At 42.2% G+C, this 23989-nt stretch overlaps 1 protein-coding gene across 4 annotated transcripts in view; it reads left to right on the top strand.

Annotated features, from left to right (window-relative positions):
- EPSTI1 (epithelial stromal interaction 1) overlaps nucleotides 1-23989 on the top strand; it is a 100055-nt gene that overhangs the window by 55701 nt on the left and 20365 nt on the right. For 3 of the 4 annotated variants that reach the window (XR_011569673.1, XM_070800026.1, XM_019971216.2), the window contains exons 7-8: nucleotides 625-718; nucleotides 12461-12544. Coding sequence is in view for 2 of the 4 variants with exons in the window: in XM_070800026.1 (XP_070656127.1) it covers nucleotides 625-718; nucleotides 12461-12544 (178 nt within the window). In the remaining 2 variants the exon portion in view is untranslated. The remainder of the gene's footprint in view (nucleotides 1-624; nucleotides 719-12460; nucleotides 12545-23989) is intronic. The other variant, XR_011569674.1, reaches the window with a different exon arrangement.

The raw sequence follows: 23989 nt of genomic DNA, 5'->3' as shown, positions 1-23989 counted from the left end.
CAAATGAAATGCAAAGGGGTGTGTGTATGTATAGGGAGAGGGCCCATTCCTGCTTTCAGAATTCCAAAGGGGTCCATGACCCGTAAATGGTTAAGCATGACAGGCTTGGTGGCTCTGGGTATCCTAAGGGTAGTCCAAGCCACGGGGGCAGTGAGATGACTAGCAGAGAGACCCCTGGAGGGTGACGAGCCTGACGTGGCAGCAGCGTGGTGGGAGGGACACCATACCACGGGAGGGATGTCGTAGGGGAGGGACGTTCACTCTACAGCCCTACACTGAAGTCTGGGTGTCAAGCTTCAAATGCTCAGATAGGAAATTAGGGCCCATACTGTGGAGTCTGATAGGGCATTTATCTCCATGTCAAAGGACACAAAGAGAAAACAATGAAATGGTAGGCTCACATTCCACAAGCCTAGTGTTATATTTTCCCAACTGTGAGGTGCCGTCTTGCAGTAGCATTTGCTTGACGTTGTACTCTACCATGCCCACAAACTCACCTTCTGTTCCATCGCGGCCGCTTTTAGTCACCGCCCGATAGAGGTCCAGGCGAGTATCCAAAGGCACAATGAGGAGCGAAAGTTCTTCTTTTACAAAGGCACTAACATCTGTTTGTGTTCCTGCTAGCAAAACTGCCGAGTTCTTGAGAAGATTTGAGGCAGACTTGCCACGCAGAGGGGCCTGTCCAGTTGCTGGTGATGACCCACAGCCTTCAGCTTGGGTGAGTGGAATATCACGCAGGGTGCCGTCTGGCACTTTTTAAAGTGGATGAAGATCGGGGCCACAGAATGACTTCTACAGCACAGAATTTTGGAACTAAAGGCAGAGATGATCTGAGCTGAAAGTGACCTCAACTATTGTCTCAGCTGTAAAACAATGCTTGCACTTGTTGCCAACATCATGGCCCCTGGGACGAGCAGCAGCCTCTGAAACCTTTGCTGTCACCCAGTCATCCATCCCTCAAATGTGATTGTTTATATAAATACTGTCATGCTGCCAAGTTGCTTAGTAGTGTCTGACTCTTTGCGACCCCATGGACGGAAGCCCGCCAGGCTCTTCTGTCCATGGGATTCTCCAGGCAAGAATACTGGAGTGGGTTGCTATGCTCTTCTCGAGGGTATATTCCCAACTCAGGGATCAAACCCTTATCTCTTGTGTCTCCTGCATTGGCAGGCAGGTTCTTTACCACTAGCACTGCCTGGGAAAGCTCCAAAAAGGGCATGTTGCCTCCTCATTGGGGAATCAAACCCCTGACTCCTGCGTGACAGGCAGGGATAGTCACCACTGTACTAACAAGGACCAGGCACATACAATTTCTGCCTAGAAGGACCTTAGTCCAGTGAAGAGGAGAACTAGGTATAGAGCAGAGTGGTGAGTGTAGAGGATAGAAACAGTCGGAAAGCTGAAGCTTAAAAGATGAGTCACAAGGGAGTCATTCCAGGTGTCAGGAATTAGAAGAAGGAAGGAAGGTATAATGGCAAGGAAAAGCGTGGATGAATTTTGTGCAGCTGCAGTTGAGAAGGGCAAGCTAGGAGCCTGGAGAAGTCAGGAGCCCTGAGGAGAGTTCCTTAGCTGTAGCCGTCTGGGTGGAGTGGTTCATTGGGTGGGCTGTCTTGGGTACTGCAGGATGTGTAGCAGCCCTGACACCCTGGGCAGAAGATGCTAGAAGCATCTCCCGGGCTTTGAGGCTCCAGAGATGCCACATACAGGAAGCTCCTGGTGCCCATGGTGGAACACCACTGCCGACCTGAATGAACCTGAACTTCATTCTGTGAGTCCTGAAGGTACTGAGATGTTTTAAACAGGGACGCTTCAAGGTCACATTTGCATTTTGGCTGCTGGATCACACTGGTAACCAGGTGAAAGATGGGTCTGAAGTAACAGAGAGGTCTCTGAGGCTTCCATATTAGACTCAGCGACCGATGATGAAGGTCTGAAGCAGACTGGTGGGTGAGAGGGTGGAGATGAGAGTGTGGGTCAGAGGGACGCTTAGGAGGTGAAAAGGGCAGAGCTTGGTTACTGACTGACCAAGTGGGGGCAAGGATGACCACGGGAAAGGGTTGTAAATGAAAGAAAAGGTTGTTTTAGGTTTTAGAAAAACAGCTTTTCAGCGTCTGGGGAGGTAAACGAGAGGCTGTTAGAGATATCTGATTGCCCTCTTCCCCCAGCCCTCTTTCTCTTTAGTGACCACATTTTAAAATGTCAGGAAGATACTATGACACTCCTTGGGAAAAGGTCATTCTACTCTTACCAGAAACCTCTCAGTGCTTCTTATTTTTTCTGGGCATTGAAGGCCACGGTGTCCCAAAGTCCAGATTTGCTAAATGTGGGCTCCACCAGTCGTATCAAAATCCATCGTCCCTCTCATTGCAGGGTACTGGAGGGAGAAGTTTTGAGGAGCTGTAGGTAGTAGGGTTAATCCCGTGTAGAGATGCTCCTTGACATATGTCTACACGGCCTTTTCGTGATGGAGGAGGGGAGGCAAGACCGGAGTTGGATAGCTTTACCACCTGGGTGCTTGGCTGGCAGGACGGTCTTGATTTCTGTTTGAAGGGTCTTGAATCCTGTGGCTGAAACACCTGTGTGCTTGCCCTATTGATTTTGGCTCATTTCTTCAATTGAACAAGATCCTCCTGGAATTTCAATATTGTTGTCCAAGGCCTTAGTAATCTCTCCCAGAGCTGCATTTCCTGTGGATTGATTAGTGCCTTAGTCATAAGATCCTCAGGCTATTAATAGAAAATATGCAGCAGGATTGCACCCAGGATGGCTCCTCACCAAGAGCATTCAACAGCGGCTCCCATTTTGACACCAAACTAGTAATAATTTGTGGGTGTTCAATATATTTCCTGACTTGTTACCCATATTGTAGTCTTCTCATACTGTCTAATCCATATGCATGGAATTCCTCAGAGAATGCACTGCAGAACCATTTTTTAAATGCTTTAGGAAAATCAAATATGTACATTACACCTCTGTGAATTTAAAGGCAGACACCTGCAGTTTGCCTTAATTATGGTCAATGCGCAGAAGGTGAATACTGCGTGATACCCAAATATGTGGGGTGTGAGGAGCTGCAAGGTTTCAAGTTTTTTTTTTTTTTTAAGCTATTTCAGTTTTACTACATAATACAACTTTCCTGAGAAAATGGTTGTTCTTACCACTTCTTTAAATGTGGGGCTACCATGACAGATGGGAATTTAATAAATACTATATATGATGTCGGAGAAGGCAATGGCAACCCACTCCAGTACTCTTGCCTGGCAAATCCCATGGACAGAGGAGCCTGGTAGGCTGCAGGGGTCTGTGGGGTCGCACAGAGTCGGACACGACTAAAGCGACTTAGCAGCAGCATATATGATGTCGATGTAAAAAACAAGAAAATTCCTGTAGGTCAGAATGTCAGAGAGGAGGAATTCACAGTGTTTGCTCACACATGGATGGCTGTAGTTCTCTATGCTGGGTGTGGAAGCAGACGTGCCAGCAGCATCCCCCCCCACTCCCCAGTCGCTATCATAGCGTATCTCCAGTTGTGCATCATCCCCCCCACTCCCCAGTTACCATCATAGCGTGTTTCCAGTTGCACCATCAGTGTACGACCAGTCTCTGGTTTGCTTCCCCCTGCCTCTTCTACCGAAATTAACACTTTGAGAAAAATACCACCTCATTCTGTTGTTCCATGGTCCAGTGGCTCCCCGTCTTTGGGAGAATGGCATTGAAACATGTGTAATATCATGTATGAGACGCGTCGCCAGTCCAGGTTCGATGCACGATGCTGGATGCTTGGGGCTGGTGCACTGGGACGGCCCAGAGGGAGGGTATGGGGAAGGAGGAGGGAGGAGGGTTCAGGATGGGGAGCACGGGTATACCTGAGGCAGATTCATTTCAATGTTGGGCAAAACTAATACAATATTGTAAAGTTTAAAAATAAAATTAAAAAAAAAAAAGAATCAAGTCACAATGCCCTGGCTTATGCACAAAGCCCTCTCTATGCCTCCACCCCCCACCTCCCCCACAGCCCCCCTCTCTGTGGGCCTGCAGTCTAGGTCTCTGCTGCTCCAAGTGTGGTCCATGGCCCAGCAGTAGAGGCGTTGCCTGAATGATACTGCAGACCTGAATCAGCGCCCACAGTTTAACATGGTCTGTGGCTGATGTGTGTACAGGTTTATGTGTGAGGAGCACTGCTCTCTATTCATGCCTTTCTGGCCCCTGCTGCTAAGTCACTTCAGTCGTGTCCGACTCTGTGCGACCCCATATACGGCAGCCCACCAGGCTCCGCCATCCCTGGGATTCTCCAGGCAAGAACATTGGAGTGGGTTGCCATTTCCTTCTCCAATGCATGAAAGTGAAAAGTGAAAGTGAAGTCGCTCAGTCGTGTCCGACTCCTAGCAACCCCATGGACTGCAGCCTTCCAGGCTCCTCCATCCATGGGATTTTCCAGGCAAGAGTGCTGGAGTGGGGTGCCATTGCCTTCTCTGTTCTGGCCCCTACTACTGCTACTTTCACTTCCACCACTCCGAACACTTACTGCAGGTTGCTTTAATTTCTATCCACGTGTCACATGTCCTTTAAAAAGTCAACACTGAAAGGCATAGGTCTCTCACATACCATTCAAACCCACTTCTATTCCAGTTCTTTACATTCTTAGTATAACGTTTCCTTTGCTGCTGTAGTGCATTTTTGCCGTTTTAGGGGCTTCAAACACAAATGGAATCTCTTGCAGTTCTGGAGGTCAGAGGTCAGATATGAGGAGGAAGGGACTGAAGTCAAGGTGTCAGTAGGGCTGGTTTATTCTGGAGGCACGAGGAGGAATCTGATCCTTGCCTGTCCCAGTGTCTCTTGGCTGCTGCTGCCATTCTTTGGTTCTTTAACCCGTGTGTGTGTGTGTGTGTGTGTGTGTGTGTGTGTGTGTGTTAGTTGCTCAGTTGTGTCCAACTCTTTGTGACCCCATGGACTGCAGCCCACCTGGCTCCTCTGTCCATGGAATTCTCCAGGCAAGAATACTGGAGTGGGTTGCCATTTCCTTTTCCAGGGGATCTTCCCTACCCAGGGATTGTACCTGCATCTCTTGTGTCTGCTGCATTGGCAGCCAGATTCTTTACCACTGAGCCACCTGGGAAGCCCCTTCCTTGACCTGTGGCTCACTCTAATCTTGACTCTCATCATCATATCACCTCCTCTCCACTCTGACCTTCTTGCCTTCCTCTTGTAAGGACCATTGTGATTCTGTTGGTTCTACCCGTACCACACAGGTGCCTCTCTCTGTGTCCCGATTCTTGATTTCTACAAAGTTCCTTTTGTCATATAAGGTAACACTGACAGCTTACGAGGCTTCCCTGGTGGCTCAGATGGTAAAGAATCTGCCTGCAATGCAGGAGACCAGGGTTCAGCCCCTGGGTCGGGAAGATCCCCTGGGGAAGGGAATGGCTGCCCATTCCAGTATTCTTGCCTAGAGAATTCCATGGACAGAGGAGCCTGTTGGACTACAGTCCATGGGGTTGCAAAGAATCGGACAAGACTGAGCAACTAACACTTTCACAGATAGTGTGCAGGGATTAGGATGTGGAGCTCTTTGAGGGGGCTGTTATTCATCCAGCCACACTCCCTTAGCTGTGTCTTTTGTTATTTGGCTCTGAATATGTTAATGAAGTTTTCTATAAAGAAAGCTGAGTGCCGAAGAATTGATGCTTTTGAACTGTGGTCTCAAAACTGTGGTCTCAAAAACTCTTGAGAGTCCCTTGGACTGCAAGGAGATCCAACCAGTCCATCCTAAAGGAAATCAGTCCTGAATATTCATTGGAAGGGCTGATGCTGAAGCTGAAACTCCAATACTTCGGGCACCTGATGCTAAGAACTGACTCATTTGAAAAAGACTCTGGTGCTGGGAAAGATTGAAGGCGGGAGGAGAAGGGGACGACAGAGGATGAGATGGTTGGATGGCATCACCGACTCAATGGACATGAGTTTGAGTAAACTCCAGGAGTTGGTGGTGGACATGGAGGCCTGGCATGCTGTGATTCATGGGGTTGCAAAGAGTTGGACAGGACTGAGCGACTAAACTGAACCCAACTGATGTTAGTAAAGTATATGGCTATCTGTTGATTCATCTATTTTTAATCTTATGATTTTTTCCCCCTAATTCTCCCCATCTAATCATTCAGTATCTCAGGCTTTCCTTTATTATGACTGCAAATATTTTTCACTGCCAAGCCAGTTATAAGTTACATTTTCTTTCTTTTATAACTTCAGAAATCTTTCATTTTATTTTTCATTTTTTTAGTTTCCTTTGAACATCTGACTGCTTTCCTTTAGCTTTTGTGAGTGTTCTACAAAGTGCCTCTTGATGCAAATTTCCATACAATTTTCCACGTTGTGACTGTCAGATTAACTTGTCAATTCTGGGTTTCTTTCCCTTCTGCAAACCTCCCTCCTCACTTCATCTGGGCTGGTTGATTTTGAAGCCTCCAACAGCGCTATAGTTCTGGGACTGTCCTTTCAGGGAACAGTTCCCGACCTCAGCTGTCCACTGGAATCATCTGGGCGGCGGACTTTAAAGCTCCCTGATGCCTGGGTCACGCCCCCAGGGCTCCTCCTGTACTGTGGCATGGGCTTTAGGCTTTTAAAGCTCCCTAGGTGATTCTAGTGTGCATCCAAGGATGGGAATCAGGGCTTTACAATCATCCAGGGAATTGCTTTTATTGCTTTCCTGTGTTGGGTTCCCTGGGTTCCCTTGGTTTCTGGGTCGCATTTCTTCTTTTTTTCCTTTTGCTTTATTTATTTGTGTTGGTGGGGCATATTATTTAGTAGCTTCCCAAGAGAAGATGTATATTCAAGTTCTTGCATGTCTGAAACTATCTTTATTCAGTCCTCACACTCAACTTGCAATTTTCTAGTAAGTATTCTAAATTGCAAATAATTTTCCTTTACCATTTTGAAGGCATTGCTCTTCTGACTTTGAGTTATTTGTTCCTAAGGAATGCAAGGCCATCTGAATTTTGTACTTATATGGGGGCTTTCCCCTTCTTCCCCTGGAAATATTTCTATATCTCCTTCTCTTTTATTTTTTTCTGGTATTCTGTAATTGCATAATGATGTATCTTAGTGTGAGGGTCATTTTTATTCATTTTTCAGTCTGGAAATTTATCTCTAGTTTTAGATGATTTTCTTGTGTTATTTCTTTGATTTATTTCCTTTCATTTTCTCTTTATGGGATTCTTATTATTCAAATCTTAGGCTTCCTTGATTTATCTTCTAACTTTTTCATAAAAAAGTATTTTTTCCCCTCTAATTTATCTTTGATTACTCCCCCCACCCCCACCTTGTGTGTGAGACTGTGTGTGTGTGTGTGTGTTAGTCACTTACTTCCTGGCCTATTGAATTAGAAAAAACTCCTATCTTTTCCCTCCTAAGTGTATCCTTAACTCCTACACTTGTGCACACACACACACACACAGAGCACTTCTGATACAAAATGTGTGCGGGGTTTTCCCCACCAAGCAGCTCTGCAACATCAGCTAAATGTCCCACAGTTTAACTCAGTTCTGACACTCTCTGCCTGGAGATAGCATCAGATCTCACAGGCTAAGGACTCAGTCCCATAAGACTGCTCCCCACTTCAGATGCCAGTCACAAGTGGTCAGTCCCCAGGGAACCCAGAGCTTCTGCCCAACTTGGCTACAAATCAAACATATCCACAAGGGACTTCCCTTGTGGTCAGTCCAGTGGTTAAAACTCCACATTTCCATTGAGAGGATTCAAGTTCAATCCATGCTTGGGGAACTAGGATCCCACATGCCATGTGGTACAGCCAGAAAAGAAGTTCCCACAACCCGCACTTGGGATTTAATTAATTTGCTAGAGCCACTCACGGAACTCATTCTACTCTATACTTAATTATGTTTACAAGTTTATTAAAGAGTATGATAAGGGATATAGATGCACAGCCAGATGAGGAAAGATACAGGGAGAGGCCAGGGAGGGTTCTATGCAGAAGCTTCTGTCCCTGTGGGGTTGGGGTAAGGCCACCCTCCTGGTGGATATGTTATATTTGGATATGTGCATCTACTCAACAGTTCCTTGAACCCCTGTATTTCTGGGACTTTTATGGAGGCTTCCTCCTATAGGCATGATCAGTTATTAATTCCATTTCCAGCTCTTTTTTCTTCTCTGGAGGATGGAGGTTTGAGACTGAAAATTCCAAACGTCTAACCATGACTTGGTTCTTCTGGTGACCAGGCCCCATGCAGGAATCATTCAGGAGCGCACATGGAGTTGCCTCAGTAGAACAAAAGGCCCTCCTTGTGGTCTGATCACTTAGGAAATTACAGGGTTTTAGGAGCCCTGAATCAGAGATGGGGTCAAAGACCAAAGACTGGAACAAGAGATGCTCTGAAAGCTCTTATCATTTAGTAAATGACAAACGTTTTAGGGGCTCTGAGCTCTGTACCAGGAACTTGGGGTAGGTGTGTGTATATATATACACACACACACACACACATACATATCTGCCATATTTATGTTTTGGAATGACCCTGATGCTGGGAAAGATCGAAGGCAAAAGGAGAAGAGGGCAGCAGAGGATGAGATGGTTAGATAGTATCACTGACTCAGTGGACAGGAATCTGAGCAAACTCTGGGAGATAGTAAAGGATGGGGAGGCCTGGCATGCTGCAGTCCATGGGGTCGTAAAGAGTCAGACATGACTTAGTGCCTAAACAACAGCAACAACCTGCCATATATACTATATACAAATATGTATGTGTAGGAAAATTTTAAATATACATCATTTTTTCTGTTATCTCACACATTTTGTTGGTTTTATCTTCTAAATATTTTACTTGTTTGTCTTTTTGTGGGGAAGAGGGGATATTTTTAATTTCTAAGAGCTCCTTTTTATTTTGTTGCTTAAAAAAAACAACCAGCAACCTGTTCTTGTTTCATGGATAAAATATCACACTCTATGTCTCAGAGGGAACAGTGCAGGGAGCAGTATAAATGTTCAAAGAAGGGCCCAGAGGCCCACAGCCTGGTACGCAGCAGTTCACACAGGCCTTCCACTCTCACCCTGGATCTGAACACGGCTGTCTTCTGTCCTAGGCCTGTCTGGTTTGGTTGATCCAGAGGATACACTTTTGATTTCCTGTCAGGCTGGGGGCATTAGCACCTGAACTGTCGGGGTGGAAGCAGATGTGGGCGCCTTCCTCTCATCCATCGCCTTCCCGGTAGCTGGTACATCCATCTCTGGGGCCCTCACCTTGCTCTGCGGGGCTAGCTGCCTTCCTGTGGCTCCTGCATCCCCACCCCCCGCAGCAGGGCTTTAGATTTGCTCTTTGCCCTCCTGGCCCCTCAGTGTCTATCTACTTTGTCTTCATAGATTTTTTGTCTGAGAACACTGGTTTCTCTTGGGTTTTTGAAGCTAGGGTTTGTGGTTGTTTCATTTCCTCCTCTTTTTAGGGTAATTGCTGAGAAAAGCATGGAGCAGAAACATATTCACTTCACCATCTTCAAATGGGAACTCAGTGCTTGTTACGCATTGAATTGCGTCCCCTGGAAATTTATACGTTGAAGTCGTAACTGCCAGTACCTCCGCATGTGAGCCTATTTGGAGATGGGGGTCTTTACAGAGGACATTAAGTTAAAATGAGATCTAATCCACTAGGAAAGGTGCCCTTATAAAAACACGGAAATTTGGTCACAGAAGCAGACAGGTATAGAGGAGGAGGATGTGAAGAGACACGAGAAGACTGCCGTCTGTAAGCAGGAGAGAGGCAGAGATCCTTCCCTCACAGCCATCAGAAGAAACATGTATATATCCTACCGACAATGCGTATGCGACAGATAACTGAGGACCTACTGGCTGGGGCAGGAAGCTGCTCTGTGATCCGTGGTGACCTCAATGGGAAGGAAATGGCAACCCACGCAAATGGACATCACATTGTAAAGCAACAATACTCCAATAAAAAAAAAGAAGAAGAAGCCAACTTTGTAGACACCTTGATTTTAGACTTTTAGCTTCCATGTGAGGCAATAAACATCTGTTGTTTAAGCCACCCGGTCTGTGGTTCTTTGTTATGACAGCCCAAACAACCTAGTATAATACAATGCCATTTTTCATTTATTCACAGAATGTCCTGCCCCTGCTTAGTCTGATTCCCACTCTTTAAAAAGCAACCTATGTCTCCTGCTTTGAGACTGTGTCCTTGATCTGCTTTAATTAAATGTCCTTCTTTTTAGCATCCCTTATCACAATACCTCTCATGCTGTACTGTAATCAATAATCTTGTTAATCTTTCTATCTGACTTCCACACTAGGCTATAAGTACTTGAGGCCTGCGGTCCTGTCTGACATCAGCGATTGTGCACAGGAGGCTGAAATATTGCTTATTGAATGAATATATTATTAGTATAGCTTGTGGGGGAGGATGAGCAAAAGTGTAGTTGAGTAACAAATTTATCATTAATATGTTAAATCAATACTTTTTGATAGAAAAATTATATGAATATAATTAATAGAAATTTCTGAGACTTCAAGAAAGCTAGTGATACCCATACATGCACACACAACACTCAAGATTAAAATTTCATCATGAGAATAAAAATACAGAAAACCAGTAATCGAGAGTCTTTGCCCGTATTTTTAAAGAGAAGCTTCCTGTCCTGCCTAGGGACCACAGCTGGGTAAGCCAGCACTGGCACTGCAAGTAGCTTTGAACTCTGTAGTTGCGATGCCTTGTGAACTGCCCAGTTTCTGTGGCCTTTTCATTGACACTTACTGTGTCTCACCATTTTTTTCTAAGTCAAATATTGTACGCTGTGTCCATGTGTACTCAGTCACGTCCAACTCTTCGCAACCCTGTAGACTGTAGCTTGTCAGGCTCCTCTGACATGGAATTTCCATCCAAGAATCCTAGAGTGGGTTGCCATTTCCTACTCCAGAGAATCTTCCCGACCCAGGGATAGAACCCACATCTGTTGCGTCTCCTGCATTGGCAGACGGATTCTTTAACACTGCGCCACCTGGAAAACCCAGGACCCATATGCTGATAAAAAACTCAACAGGTTGAGTTTAAAAGGAAGGTATACAAATAGGTTCCTCACTCAAGTCATCTTATCTGCTTTAACTAAATCTCTTATTCCTCCTTTTACTCCTTTGAATAGAAAATGTGCCAGCAGCCTCTCTCCCCTCCTTTAAGACCTTCTCATGTAAAAATAAAGGGTCACTAGAGAATGATTCCCCACCGTTTATATCTTATCACAGTCCCCTTGTGTTCAGGATATGGATAAAGTCCTGGGATGTGTGTGCCTGTCTGATGTGGCAGGGTTTGGATATATGTGGGCTTTCTGAACACATCTGGACACATTTGGAGCACTGCAGTTCTACTTATTAGTGCTACAGCTGATGCATCCTGAGAATCTCTCTCTTTCCGGCGAGTGCTTCTTCTTATTTGCTGGAAGATGGGTTTTATAGTGACAGAAATGGAGAAATGAATTAAGAACTACTTGAGAAAAATTATAGTAAGGGAAAAGGGGGGACCAGGCTACAGAAGCTTTATGGATTATTAGTCCAAAGAACTAGGGCCTGAAATATGTCGCTGCTGCCATGATGCTGCGAGTAGTTTATGAGAACAATGGCTTTCCTACGTGTTAGCTTATCAGGCTGGCCTCTCTGCCTTCCTGAGGGTGGGCTGCAAATCAGTGTGAGGGAGAGAAAGTGTATGACAAATGAACAGATAGAATACTTGAAATCTCATCAATTCCAGCACATGTGGTCTCTGTGCCCATGACATGGAGGGTCACTGGGACTGAAGGACATCTTACTGTGTGCGCTGACTCTTCCGAGCTTCCCCCTTGAGGTCCTAATTCAGCCAGAAATGATGGCTTCTGTGCTCCTGAACAGACTTAGCTTTCCCTCTCGGGCACAGAAAGGAGCTTCAGGTACACATTAGGGACACAGAGACCTGGAGGGAAATTCGTCTCTGGAATTGCACGGCATCAATCACCAGCCGACACGCCGTTTAATAGGACGTCATTAATGAGCAGCAGACACGTCCGTGCTGCTGCAGCCGGTGTCATCACTGCCTGCCTCTGAGATTCATCAGCTAGTTAAAATATTCTTGAAAAAGTACATTTAACTTTGCTCTGCTTCAAATCCTCCTCACGAGAAGGAATAAACTATGTTGATTATCTCTGAGGGGATATTTTTTTAAAGCTTTTAACAAATGTTTAGAGCATCCTTTAAAGTGTGCTGGATGGTTGTGCTTACACTCGTCTCTTCTTGTATATCCCAAGGGGCATCTGCAGACATATACATAAATCACTCAATTTTAAGCAAGTGTATGTGGAGAGCTGGCTATATGCTCAGGTTGATCTGAGCATATAGCTCAGATCAGAACTGGACCCACGGTAGGTCTGACATTGCGGTGATGCTTTTTCTCATGATTCCTTTTTTTCCATACCATTACAGGCCAGAAGACAGGCTTATATGGATACTCTAAAGGAAGAAGAAAATCAAAAATTGCAAAAGATGAAGGAAGAGCAGCACCAGAAGGTATTCAAAGACCATATTAGCATTTGGTTGCGGTACTAGATAATGTTGAAGAGCTTGAGAGCAGTAATATTTATATACATGAAAATCCTAAAAACAAAACAAAACACCACAGGTGTTAAAAATGGTGAGATGTGAGTATGTTTTAAGAGTATGGTGGTGTGATGGCGGCTTCTGTTCAACTACTTATTGGCTCCTGCTACTTACTCAGCCTCTGAGGGCTACAGTGTGTCTGCTGTAGTTGGTGCCATGGTCCAGGGAGAAGATGATAGAACACTTGGGAACTTCTTTTTTTTTTTAACTTTTTATTTTGTATTGGAGTATAGTTGCTTAAAAATGTGTTAGTGTCAGATATATAACAAAGTGATTCAGCTACACGCGTAAACATGTATCTATACTTTTTCAAATTCTTTTCCCAGTTAGCTTGTTGCAGAATATTAAGTGGAGTTCCAGGACACTTGGGAACTTTGGGTCTACAAAATATAACAAATGCCACTGCCATTTTTAAAATTAAAGATATATGATGTTGCAAATAATGTCCAGAGACCACTATAATGCATAATGGAAAAAAGCAGGCACACAAAATCGTGACACTGGCTTAAATGTTCATCTAAAAATACCCAAGGAATGAAACGACGCACTCTACATGTACACAAATATGTGAGGTGTTTCCAAAAAACACAATATTCCAAATAAAATGAGCAATAGAAATCAGGGAAATGAACACTGAGAAAAGTACTTAATGAATAAGAAATTTCTGACAGGGTAACTGAAAACAGTATTGTGACTTGATGGTCATACCTGCTTTGATTCATAGGCTCAGAGGCTCCTCAACCAAGGATGGGAGTCATGAGAGAGATGGGAGTCAGCTCCAAGGGGCCACTTCGTCCCAGGTCCTTTAAAAAAGCAAAAAAAAATTATTCAGCTAGTGGGAGACCATTATCTTCCCCATATTTATTTTCGAACTTTTTTTCTTGTTCTATTTGTACTTAATATATCCTGCCATTTCTTCCAGGATATCCCTCAAGTCTGTTTCTTCAATTATTCAATTACCTTGAATTCTAACGCCCATTCTGATTTCCTTAATTTGGTTTGTTTTTTCCTCTTATGTCTTTGCTCTACAAGGTAGCTTATTATAGCAATTGAGTGTGGAAATCATATTATAACATATTCATATTATGAAATGTGTACTAATTGTTGTTGTTAGAATTGACCCTCTGAGTGCTCCCTCCTCCCAACAGAGGTCAAACCCTTACTTTTTCATAGTTTCATCCAACATCCAATATAAGTGGTTGTCACTGAGTTGTTTTGTGCTTCAGTTCAGTTCAGTCGTTCAGTCATGTCTGACTATGACCCCACGCACTGCAGCACGCCAGGCCTCCCTGTCCATCACCAACTCCTGGAGCTTGCTCAAACTCATGTCCATCGAGTTGGTGATGCCATCCAATCATCTCATCCTCTGTCATCCCCTTCTCCTCCTGCCTTCAATCTTTCCCAGCATCAGGGTCTTTTCCAATGAGTCAGTTCTTCGCATCAGGTGGCCAAAGTATTAGAGCTTCAGCTTCAGCATCAGTCCTTCCAATGAATATTCAGGACTGATTTCTTTGAGGATGAACTGGCTTGATCTCCTTGGAGCCCAAGGGACTCTCAAGAGTCTTCTCCAACACCACAGTTCAAAAGCATCAATTACTTAATATTCAGATTTCTTTATTGTCCAACTCTTACATCCATACATGACTACTGGAAAAAACATAGCTTTGACTAGACAGACCTTTGTCAGTAAAGTAACATCTCTGCTTTTTAATATGCTGTCTAGGTTGGTCATAGCTTTTCTTCCAAGGATCGAGTGTCTTTTAATTTCATGGCTGCAGTCACCATCTGCAGTGATTTTGAAGCTCAAGTCTCTGTTTCCATTGTTTCCCCATCTATTTGCCATGAAGTGATGGGACCAGATGCCATGATCTTAGATTTTTGAATGTTGAGTTTCAAGCAGCTTTTTCACTTTTCTCTTTCACTTTCATCAAGAAGCTCTTTAGTTCTTCTTCACTTTCTGCCATAAGGGTGGTATCATCTGCATATCTGAGATTATTGATATTTTTCCTGGCAATCTTGTTTCCAGCTTGTGCTTCATCCAACCCAGCATTTCACATGATATACTCTGCATATAAGTTAAATAAGCAGGGTAACAATATACAGCCTTAACATACTCTTTTCCCAATTTGGATCCAGTCCATTGTTCCATGTCCGGTTCTAACTGTTAAATTGTTGAAAGAAATAATGTAAATTGTCAGTTTAGTTATTAAGCCACTTACTAGGCTTAATTATTAAGCCAAGTGCCAATAAGGTGCTTCCCTAGTGGCTCAGTGCTGAGGAATCTGCCTGCAATGCAGGAAATGTGGGTTTGACCCCTGGGTCTGATAGATCCCCTGGAGAAGAAAATGGCAACCCACTCCAGAATTCTTGCCTGGAGAATCCCATGGACATAGGAGTCTAACGGGCTATAGTCCATGGGGTTGCAAAGAGCTGGACATGACTTAGCGACTGAATACAAGCATGATAAGCAATGAAGAAGCCATGAAGCATTTTTATCTCTTGGTGTTTAAAAAAAATTATTTTTCCTTTGACAGAGGCTTCATATGGAAATCCACAGTTAAATAAGCAGTGTTTTAGTAAGATTCTAGTAATTAGCAAGTAGAAACTGAATCTAGTATATATTTAAGTTATATTTTCAATGATGTCCATCAAATGACATGAAAGTATTAATATTTTTCTGTGATCTTTCAACGTATCACCACATCCTGAGTTACAAATCAGTGTAGACATGATGTATTTTAAAATAACTACTAGTGAATCTTAAATACTGTTTTATAAAGTTTGATATATTTAGAATGTGAAAACCTGTAAATGTAGAATATTTTACAAAGGGCATGCTCAACAGATTAGAAAATCAGATCTGCTATTTAATTTTCAGGTTGAGCAGTTATTTTAAACAGTGAAAATTAAGCTTTTTATTTCTTAATCTTGTTTTTCTTCTGGAGTCAGACAAATGTTGATACACACATATTTTTCTGGTTATTGATTAAACATATTTTCTTTTTACATAAATTATTTCCTTTTACTTACTGAAGCTTTCAGTAAAATGAATAATGAGTGTATAGATGGTTCCATCACTAGGGACTTCAATAATGGTAGAGTACATAAGGATATTTACCTTATTTTTGCTTCTCTCCCTTTTTGTTCAGTCTGTTGTTAAAAGGCCACTGGAAGCTTCCCTGGCTAGTAGAGTCTGCCACTCATTATCACTTCAGTGGTTTTGCTTAAGAAAACAAGAAGAATCATGTTCATGGTAGGGAGCCATAACACATTTGTATCATCACATCTTTCCATGTGTTTGATTTCACCTAGTAGCCCAGATGGTAAAGCATCTGCTTGTAATGCAGGAGACCTGGGTTCAATCCCTGGGTTGGGAAGATCCCCTGGAGAAGGAAATGGCAACCCACTCCAGTATTCTTGCCTGGAGAATCCCATGGACAGAGGAGCCTGGTGGGCTACAGTCTATGAGGTCGCGAAGAGTCAGACACAACTGAGCAACTAATGGACACATTCATGTGTTTACTTGTTCCCTTGATTCAACAAGTATCTAATGAACACCTACTGTGGAGAAGTTGGAGAGTAGATTCTCTAGGTTAAAGTGAGGTGTAAAGTGATCTAGGTAAAGTGATCAACTGCGTGTTGATCCTGCTCTGTCTGTCCCTGACTTTCACATTCTTCCATTACTCTGGTCTTTGGGGACAGTAGATTCTTCCTTAATTTTAATTCCTGGTATTTTACATTTGATTCAATTCCCTGTTCCAACACTTTACTTGTAATTACCTTGGCTTGCCTGGTGGCTCAGGTGGTAAAGAATATGCCTGCAGTGCAGGAGATCTGGATTTGATCCCTGGGTTGGGAAGATCCCCTGGAGTAGGAAATAGCAACCCACTCTAGTATTCTTGTCTGGAGAATTCCATGGACTGAGGAACCTGGTGGGTTACAGTTCATGAAATTGCAGAGAGTCAGACACAACTGACTGACTAAAACCTCCTATTTTCAGTTTTTCACCCTATCAGTTCAGCTGAGTTGCTCAGTCGTGTCCAACTCTTTGTGACCCCATGAATCACAGCATGCCAGGCCTCCCATCACCAACTCCTGGAGTTTACTCAAACTCATGTCCATCGAGTCGGTGATGCCATCCAACCATCTCATCCTCTGTCATCCCCTTCTCCTCCTGCCCTCAGTCTTTCCCAGATTCAATGTCTTTTCTAATTAATCAGCTCTTTGCATCAGGTGTTCAAAATATTGGAGCTTCAGCTTCAACATCAGTCCTTCCAGTGAACACCCAGGACTCAAATTCTTCCCAACCCAGGGATCAAATTCTCCTTTAGGATAAACTGGTTGGACCTTCTTGCAGTCCAAGGGACTCTCAAGAGTCTTCTCCAACACCACAGTTCAAAAGCATCATTTTCCCCCTACATCTTCAGTATATTTTCTGTTAACTAGTATATTTTTTGTCGGCAGGCATGCTGACTCTCGCCGTAACAAAATAAACAAGCTGACCTACTTCTTCCTTGATTCGGCTATCCTCAGGGTTATCTTTTCTGCTTCTACCAAAAAAAAAAAAAAGACAGAGGTAATATTACTATAATCACATCTTTATTGCCCACTTTGTCCTTAATGCTTTATGTTCTGGTTTATATTCATAAACGCTCTTACTGAAACTGCTCTCTAAAGATAAAATCCCTTCTGAACATTCAATTCAGTGGTTCAGTGGTCTTTTTGCAATCCCTGTGTCCCTGTAACTCTGACATTATTTATACCATTTAAAGCTTTTATGGCTTTTTTTTTACTCTATTATTCTGATATTATTCTATCTCAGAGTAATCCATCCCAGTATTCATCCACTGACCCATCTATCCATCCACCCATCCATCCAACTATTCTGTCGACAACAGGGACTGAGCTCCTATTATGTACTGAGCCTCCTGGAAGATACTGAAGTTCCAACTAGAAACAGGATAGACAAGGCCCCTTCTCTCCTAAAGTTTACTTTTTTGTGGAGGAGATGAACAATTAAAAGAGGACAAATAAAACGCTGTACTTTTATTTTTTAGTGAATAATCACTTGGTAGTAATTAATGCTGCCCAAGAAAAAATTGTGTGTTGTGATAACTTCAGAGTGATGTATCAAATAGTGTCGATTACCTACTTCTCTCCTAAAACCTCATTTTTTTTTCCCCCTTCATATATTCATCCTACTTAGCATGGCCTGTTTCAGAAAAGTCAGAAGTCAGCCCAGGGATGCATTTGCAAATGGTCTAACTGATCATGGGAATTCTATTCTCATTGACTGTGATTGGTTCAGCCATTGAAATGGGAAGTAGTTCCAACCAACATGACTTATGGGAAGCCAGCCTTTCATACAGGATTTTATCAATATGAAATGGACTACTCTTCTCACTTAGTGATTTTCACCTTGATGGTTCTTGGTCTTAATTTTGTCCGATCCTAATTATTTTGCCATCCTTCTTGTTAGAACTTATGTGGCAATTTCTTTTTCCGTTACTCAATTTTAACCCCTCTGTGTCACTTGGCTTAAATTAGATTTCTAGTAACAAAAATGGCTGATCTTTCTTTTAGCCAATTTCATAATCTCTTTTTAATATATTCTCATTTATTGTGTGATTACTAGTGTATCTGCCCATTTTCTCCTACATAATTTACTTTTTATTTTTGTTTTCCATTCTTTATTTTCTTGACTCTGAATTTTCTGTCCTGTTTGTTTACTTTTCCTCTTTTCTCTCCTCTCCTTTCCTCCCTATCGTAAGAAATTTCTTAGTGGTTTTGATTTTAATTTTGTATTACCTTTTGTTGGCCTGTTTAACCTCAAAATATGTCTTACTGTAGTTCTGAAAAATTTCTATTTTCTTTTCACATTTCTTCCCTATTATCAACCCTACTCCCTGTTTCTTGGATATGTATCAAGTAGCTTTGGAAATTCTAGCTAGACCTGTCCTCTGTCTCTCTTAACCATTTGTCTTATACTTCCTGTCTGGCCTTTTCCATTGCATTCTGGGAGAACCTTTCGCTAGATCATCTTGCTCCTGGAATCATTTCATCATTCTGCTTATTTGGCCCCTGCATTGAATTTGTTTATTTACCAGTGTTGCTGACTTACTTTTTCATAGCAGTGTTCTGCTTTATAAGTGCAATATCCTTTCTGATCTCTTCATTAATGGCAGTTATACAATCATTAACATTTTCTACTTACTATTTTAATAGTATTTTTTTCCTTTCTGATGTAAGTTTTATCTCATGTAGTTTTGTCTCTCACATGTTTGGTGATTCTTGGTTATCTCCTCATGTTTCTTTGGACACGTGAAAGTGAAAGTATTAGTTGCTCAGCCGTGTCTGACTCTTTGCGCCCCCATGGACTGTAGCCCACCAGGCTCCTCTATCCATGGGATTCTCCAGGCAAGAAAACTGGAGTGGGTTGCCATTCCCTTTTCCAGGGGATCTTCCCAACCCAGGGATTGAACCCAGATCTCCTGTACTTAGGGCAGATTCTTTACCATCTGAGCCACCAAGGAAGGCCCTGGCCAAGTTAAGATATACAGAAGCCAATCTTCTGCATGTGGCAGCCTCTTGTTCTCCTGTGGTCAGCATGTACTGGGACACTGTCCTGTTCCTCTGAGCTCAGAGCCCCTCCTCCATTCTGTGTTACCTAGGGGACGATGTCAGTGCGGGCTGCTGTGTATGCCAGCATGGGAGACGAAGAACCCACTGTCAAGCTCCTCTCAAAGCACTTCTCCACCTGGTCATCTTTAGCTTCTCTCAGATCTCCTTTAGAAACACAGCTAACTCAGACCCAGTTGATCCTGCATACTTGTTTCTCCATATAATTTATTTTATCCCTTTTCTGCCTACAAGTAATTTAAAATTTTTCTGATAGGTTGAGTACACTTACTGATTTTGCATGGTTATTGATTTTATATAGTCATTTGGAAAGTAAAAACAAACCATGAAAACATATTTAAATTATTCAATGACAGAGAAAAGGATTGTAGACTACGTTAGAAATTATGGTGAGAGCAGCTTATAGGGAATCCTCGCAAAGCCGTACTCAGAAAAAGAAAAATCACAACTTTAAATCCAGTCAGGACTCAAACAGAAACAAATTAATGTATCCAACCTAAGAATTTAAAACAAGAACAATAAAAAATACTGAAGGAAGTAATTAAGAACAGAAATTAATAAAAAAAAAAAAAAACTTGAAGAAACAGCTGTTATAAAAATTCAACAGCTTCTTCTTTGATGAGGTCGACAAAATGAACAAATCTCTGGTAAGTCTAATCAAGAAAATATTAGTAAAAATGCAAATACATGACAGTATAAATGAGGGGCTAGAACCATAGTTTTAGAGAAGATTAAGTGAATGGTTTTATGAGAATATGTAAAACTCTAAACTGACTCAAAGAATTACAATAAAGACAAAAATACAAGTGATTTTAAAGTTTTCTGAGAATTACTTTCCCTTAACAAGCTAAATTTGGATAAATTTACAGGCAGGTTCATTAGAATTTTCAAGTAACACATTTTTTTCCTGTGTTCTACAAGTTGTTTCAGAGCAAGGAAAAAGATGAAATAATTTAGAATTAATATAATTTAATTGTCATTCTCATGATGTCACAACCTGGTAAAGGGACACACTCACAGATTTATAGAGATTAACATCTGAAAGAAAGTTCTAGCTAATGGGATTTGTTTCTCATATCATTTACATAGTTAAGTTTATTCTAGGAGTGCAAAGATGACTACCTATATATTATAACTTTTTATATCACTGCAATATGATAGTGAAAGTTGCTCAGTCGTGTCTGACTCTTTGCGATCCCATGGACTATATAGTCTATGGAATTCTCCAGGCCAGAATACTGGAGTGGGTAGCCTTTCCCTTCTCCATGGGATCTTCCCTGGATATCAAACCCAGGTCTCCTGCATTGCACGTGGATTCTTTACCAGCTGAGCCACAAAGGAAGACCGAAATATGAGAGAAAAAGAGATCATGAGAGAAAAAGAATTTGACTACCTCTGTAGTTGCCAAAAACGGGCATTGGTAGGTTAAAATCTCTCAGTTAAAAAAAAAAAAAGAAAACATGGTAAGCTAGAGATAATTTTTTTTCCCCTAACATTCATATAGTCTTTCAAACAAACAACCAACATTAATCTCAGTGGTAAAATATTAGAACAGTGAACAACATAAAAGTATCTGCAGCTCCTACCACCAACTAATATTTGTTCTGGAAATTCTAACCTAATGCTTTTTAGTGTCATTTGATGAAAAACTCTTCTAGTGAAGGGGAAGAAAGCTTCAGTATTGCATGGGACAAGGTTCGAGAATTGTTTTAGCCAACTTGATAGGACAAAAATAGAGAAGTTTTATCTAATTATTGGAAATATAAGTTATTATTTATGGATGAGAGCAATCTGTACAACCCAAGAGAATCAACTAAAAATTGCTTAGAACAAATGGAATTAAATGAGCTGGCTTCCTTTGTGGCTCAGCTGGTAAAGAATCCACCTGCAAGGTGGGAGACCTGGGTTCAGTCCCTGGGTTGGGAAGATCCCCTGGAGTAGGGAAAGACCAGCCCACTCCAGTATACTGACCTGGAGAATTCCATGAACTGTAAAGTCCACGGGGTCGCAAAGAGTTGGACATGACTGAGTGACTTTCACTTCACTTCACTTCATATATATATGACACACAAATTCATGAAGCATTCCATATGTTTTAGGGCTTCCCTGGTAGCTCAGCTGGTAAAGAATCCACCTGCAATGTAGGAGACCCCAGTTTGATTCCTGGGTCGGGAAGATCCCCTGTAGAAAGAGAAGAGTTTGGGGCTGGGGATAGCTTAGAGGAGCCTTGGTTCTGCAGCTCCCCACAGTAATGCCTTTCCCCAGAATAAAGATGACGTTGGCTATAAGAAAAAGTGGAAATAGAGCTCAAATTATTGAGAGGAAACCAACCAAATCCAAGGAAGTAAATACTCATGGGTAAAGTAGGAGAGTGAAAAAATAGCATTAATAATGTGTACTCCTCTCTTACTGTGCTGTGCTAAATCGCTTCAGTCATGTCCGACTCTACGATCCTATGGAACATAGCCCGCCAGGCTCCCCTGTCCATGGGATTCTCCAGGCAAGAATACTGGAGTGGGTTGCCATGCCCTTCTCCAGGAGATCTTCCCGACCCAGGGATCGAACCCAGGTCTCTTACGTCTCCTCAGGTGGCAAGCGGGTTCTTTACCACTAGTGCCACCTGGGAAGCCCCCCTCTCTTACTAGTTATTGTTAATTCTGTCATTATTTAATATAAAGAAATGGACTTTCAGCTACAATAGTCATTGAATTCTCTATCTCCCACCCAGAAATACTTCCTATCAAATTTCTTCCAACTTCTAAAAAATATTTTTTATCATAAAAGTTGCTTTTATATGGTGGAAAATGTCAAAGTATAGAAATTACAAGGAAAAATATAATCATCACTCATAAAACTCTCCACCCAGAGATAAGCTCCTTTAACATGTCAGTATATTTACTTCATTTCTTGGTTTCCATACATGCAGAGACTGTAGCTGCTTCTCTCCACCTCGGGTCACATTTGCAGGCTTACCACATGCCAGGCATAAGCTAAACTCTCCATGTGCTTGCTCTCAGGTAATCTTCCAGTGTCATGAGGTAGACAGCACGACAATCATCCATAACAAATGAGGTTTAGAAAGAGAAAGTAATCCATACAAAGTACAAGAGAAGAGGCAGGCTTCAAAACTCACCCAGACTCTCTTTTATAATCACTTTTTTTCCATTTTCACATAGATAAGCACATTCTTACATCATTGAAGCATAGTAGTCACTGTTGCATGGTACTCCAGACTTCAACATCCTCAACTTCTCTACTGCTGAAAAACTATTTTAAACCTCCCATTAAGCTGATTTTAAATATAAACAATCCTATCCATACAGCTTGCGTGCATTTCTGATTATTTCCTCAGAATAGATGTATACCTTTTAGGTCTAAGACTTTTATTTTAGGAAACTCTTTAGAATTTGATACTATCTGAGTCCTTTGCTGCCCCTCTTAGCAGCAGCAGTACAAGGGAGTCTGTAATGTTCTTTAATAGCTAATAATATAAACCCTCCTCACCCCAGCAAACACACAAATTATTTCTTATTTAATCTTGTGATTATTCTCTCAGTTGAAGTGTAGATATGGTTTTTCAAACTACCTCAAATTCCACTGAAATTTTTACTGGAATTGCATTAAGCTCACTAATTAATTTGGACAGAACTGTAGTTGTTACAGTATTGAATTTTACCACTCAGGGGCATCAGCCATCTCTACTTTATTCAAATTGACATTAAAGGATTACAGGAAAGGTCTCAGGTATTCTGGGGCTTTTTTAGGTTTGGGGGTTTTGGATGTGTTTTTTTTTTTTTTTTTTTTTTTAGGGATTGAGCAATTTTTTATATTGTTGCTTTTTGATGAAATCTCTCTATCTCCTATTTTCTCATTAATTTTTACTAACATTTGAGGGCATTATTGATTCTTACATATATGTTTTATGCTGTGCTTAGTTGCTCAGTCATGTCCAACTCTTTGTGACCCCATGGACTGTAGCCCACCAGGCTCCTCTGTCCATGGGGGATTCTCCAGGCAAGAATACTGGAGTGGGTTGACATGCCCACCTCCAGGGAATCTTCCCAACCCAGGGACTGAGCCCAGGTCACCCGCATTGCAGGCGAATTCTTTACCATCTGAGCAATGAGGGAAGCCCAGGAATACTAGAGTAGGTAGCCTATCCCTTTCTGCAGGGGATCTTCCCGACCCAGGAATCAAACTGGGGTCTCCTACATTGCAGGTGGATTCTTTACCAGCTGAGCTACCAGGGAAGCCCTAAAACATATGGAATGCTTCATGAATTTGTGTGTCATATATATATGAAGTGAAGTGAAGTGAAAGTCACTCAGTCATGTCCAACTCTTTGCGACCCCATGGACTTTACAGTTCATGGAATTCTCCAGGTCAGTATACTGGAGTGGGCTGGTCTTTCCCTACTCCAGGGGATCTTCCCAACCCAGGGACTGAACCCAGGTCTCCCACATTGCAGGTGGATTCTTTACCAGCTGAGCCACAAAGGAAGCCAGCTCATTTAATTCCATTTGTTCTAAGCAATTTTTAGTTGATTCTCTTGGGTTGTACAGATTGCTCTCATCCATAAATAATAACTTTTATTTCCAATAATTAGATAAAACTTTTCTATTTTTGTCCTATCAAGTTGGCTAAAACAATTCTTGAACCTTGTCCCATGCAATACTGAAGCTTTCTTCCCCTTCACTAGAAGATTTTTTCATCAAA

The sequence above is a fragment of the Bos indicus genome, chromosome 12 (assembly GCF_029378745.1).
Source record: "Bos indicus isolate NIAB-ARS_2022 breed Sahiwal x Tharparkar chromosome 12, NIAB-ARS_B.indTharparkar_mat_pri_1.0, whole genome shotgun sequence".
Classification (NCBI taxonomy): domain Eukaryota; kingdom Metazoa; phylum Chordata; class Mammalia; order Artiodactyla; family Bovidae; genus Bos; species Bos indicus.
Note: the sequence above shows the minus strand (reverse complement) of the source record. Positions and strands in the feature narration are given on the sequence as shown.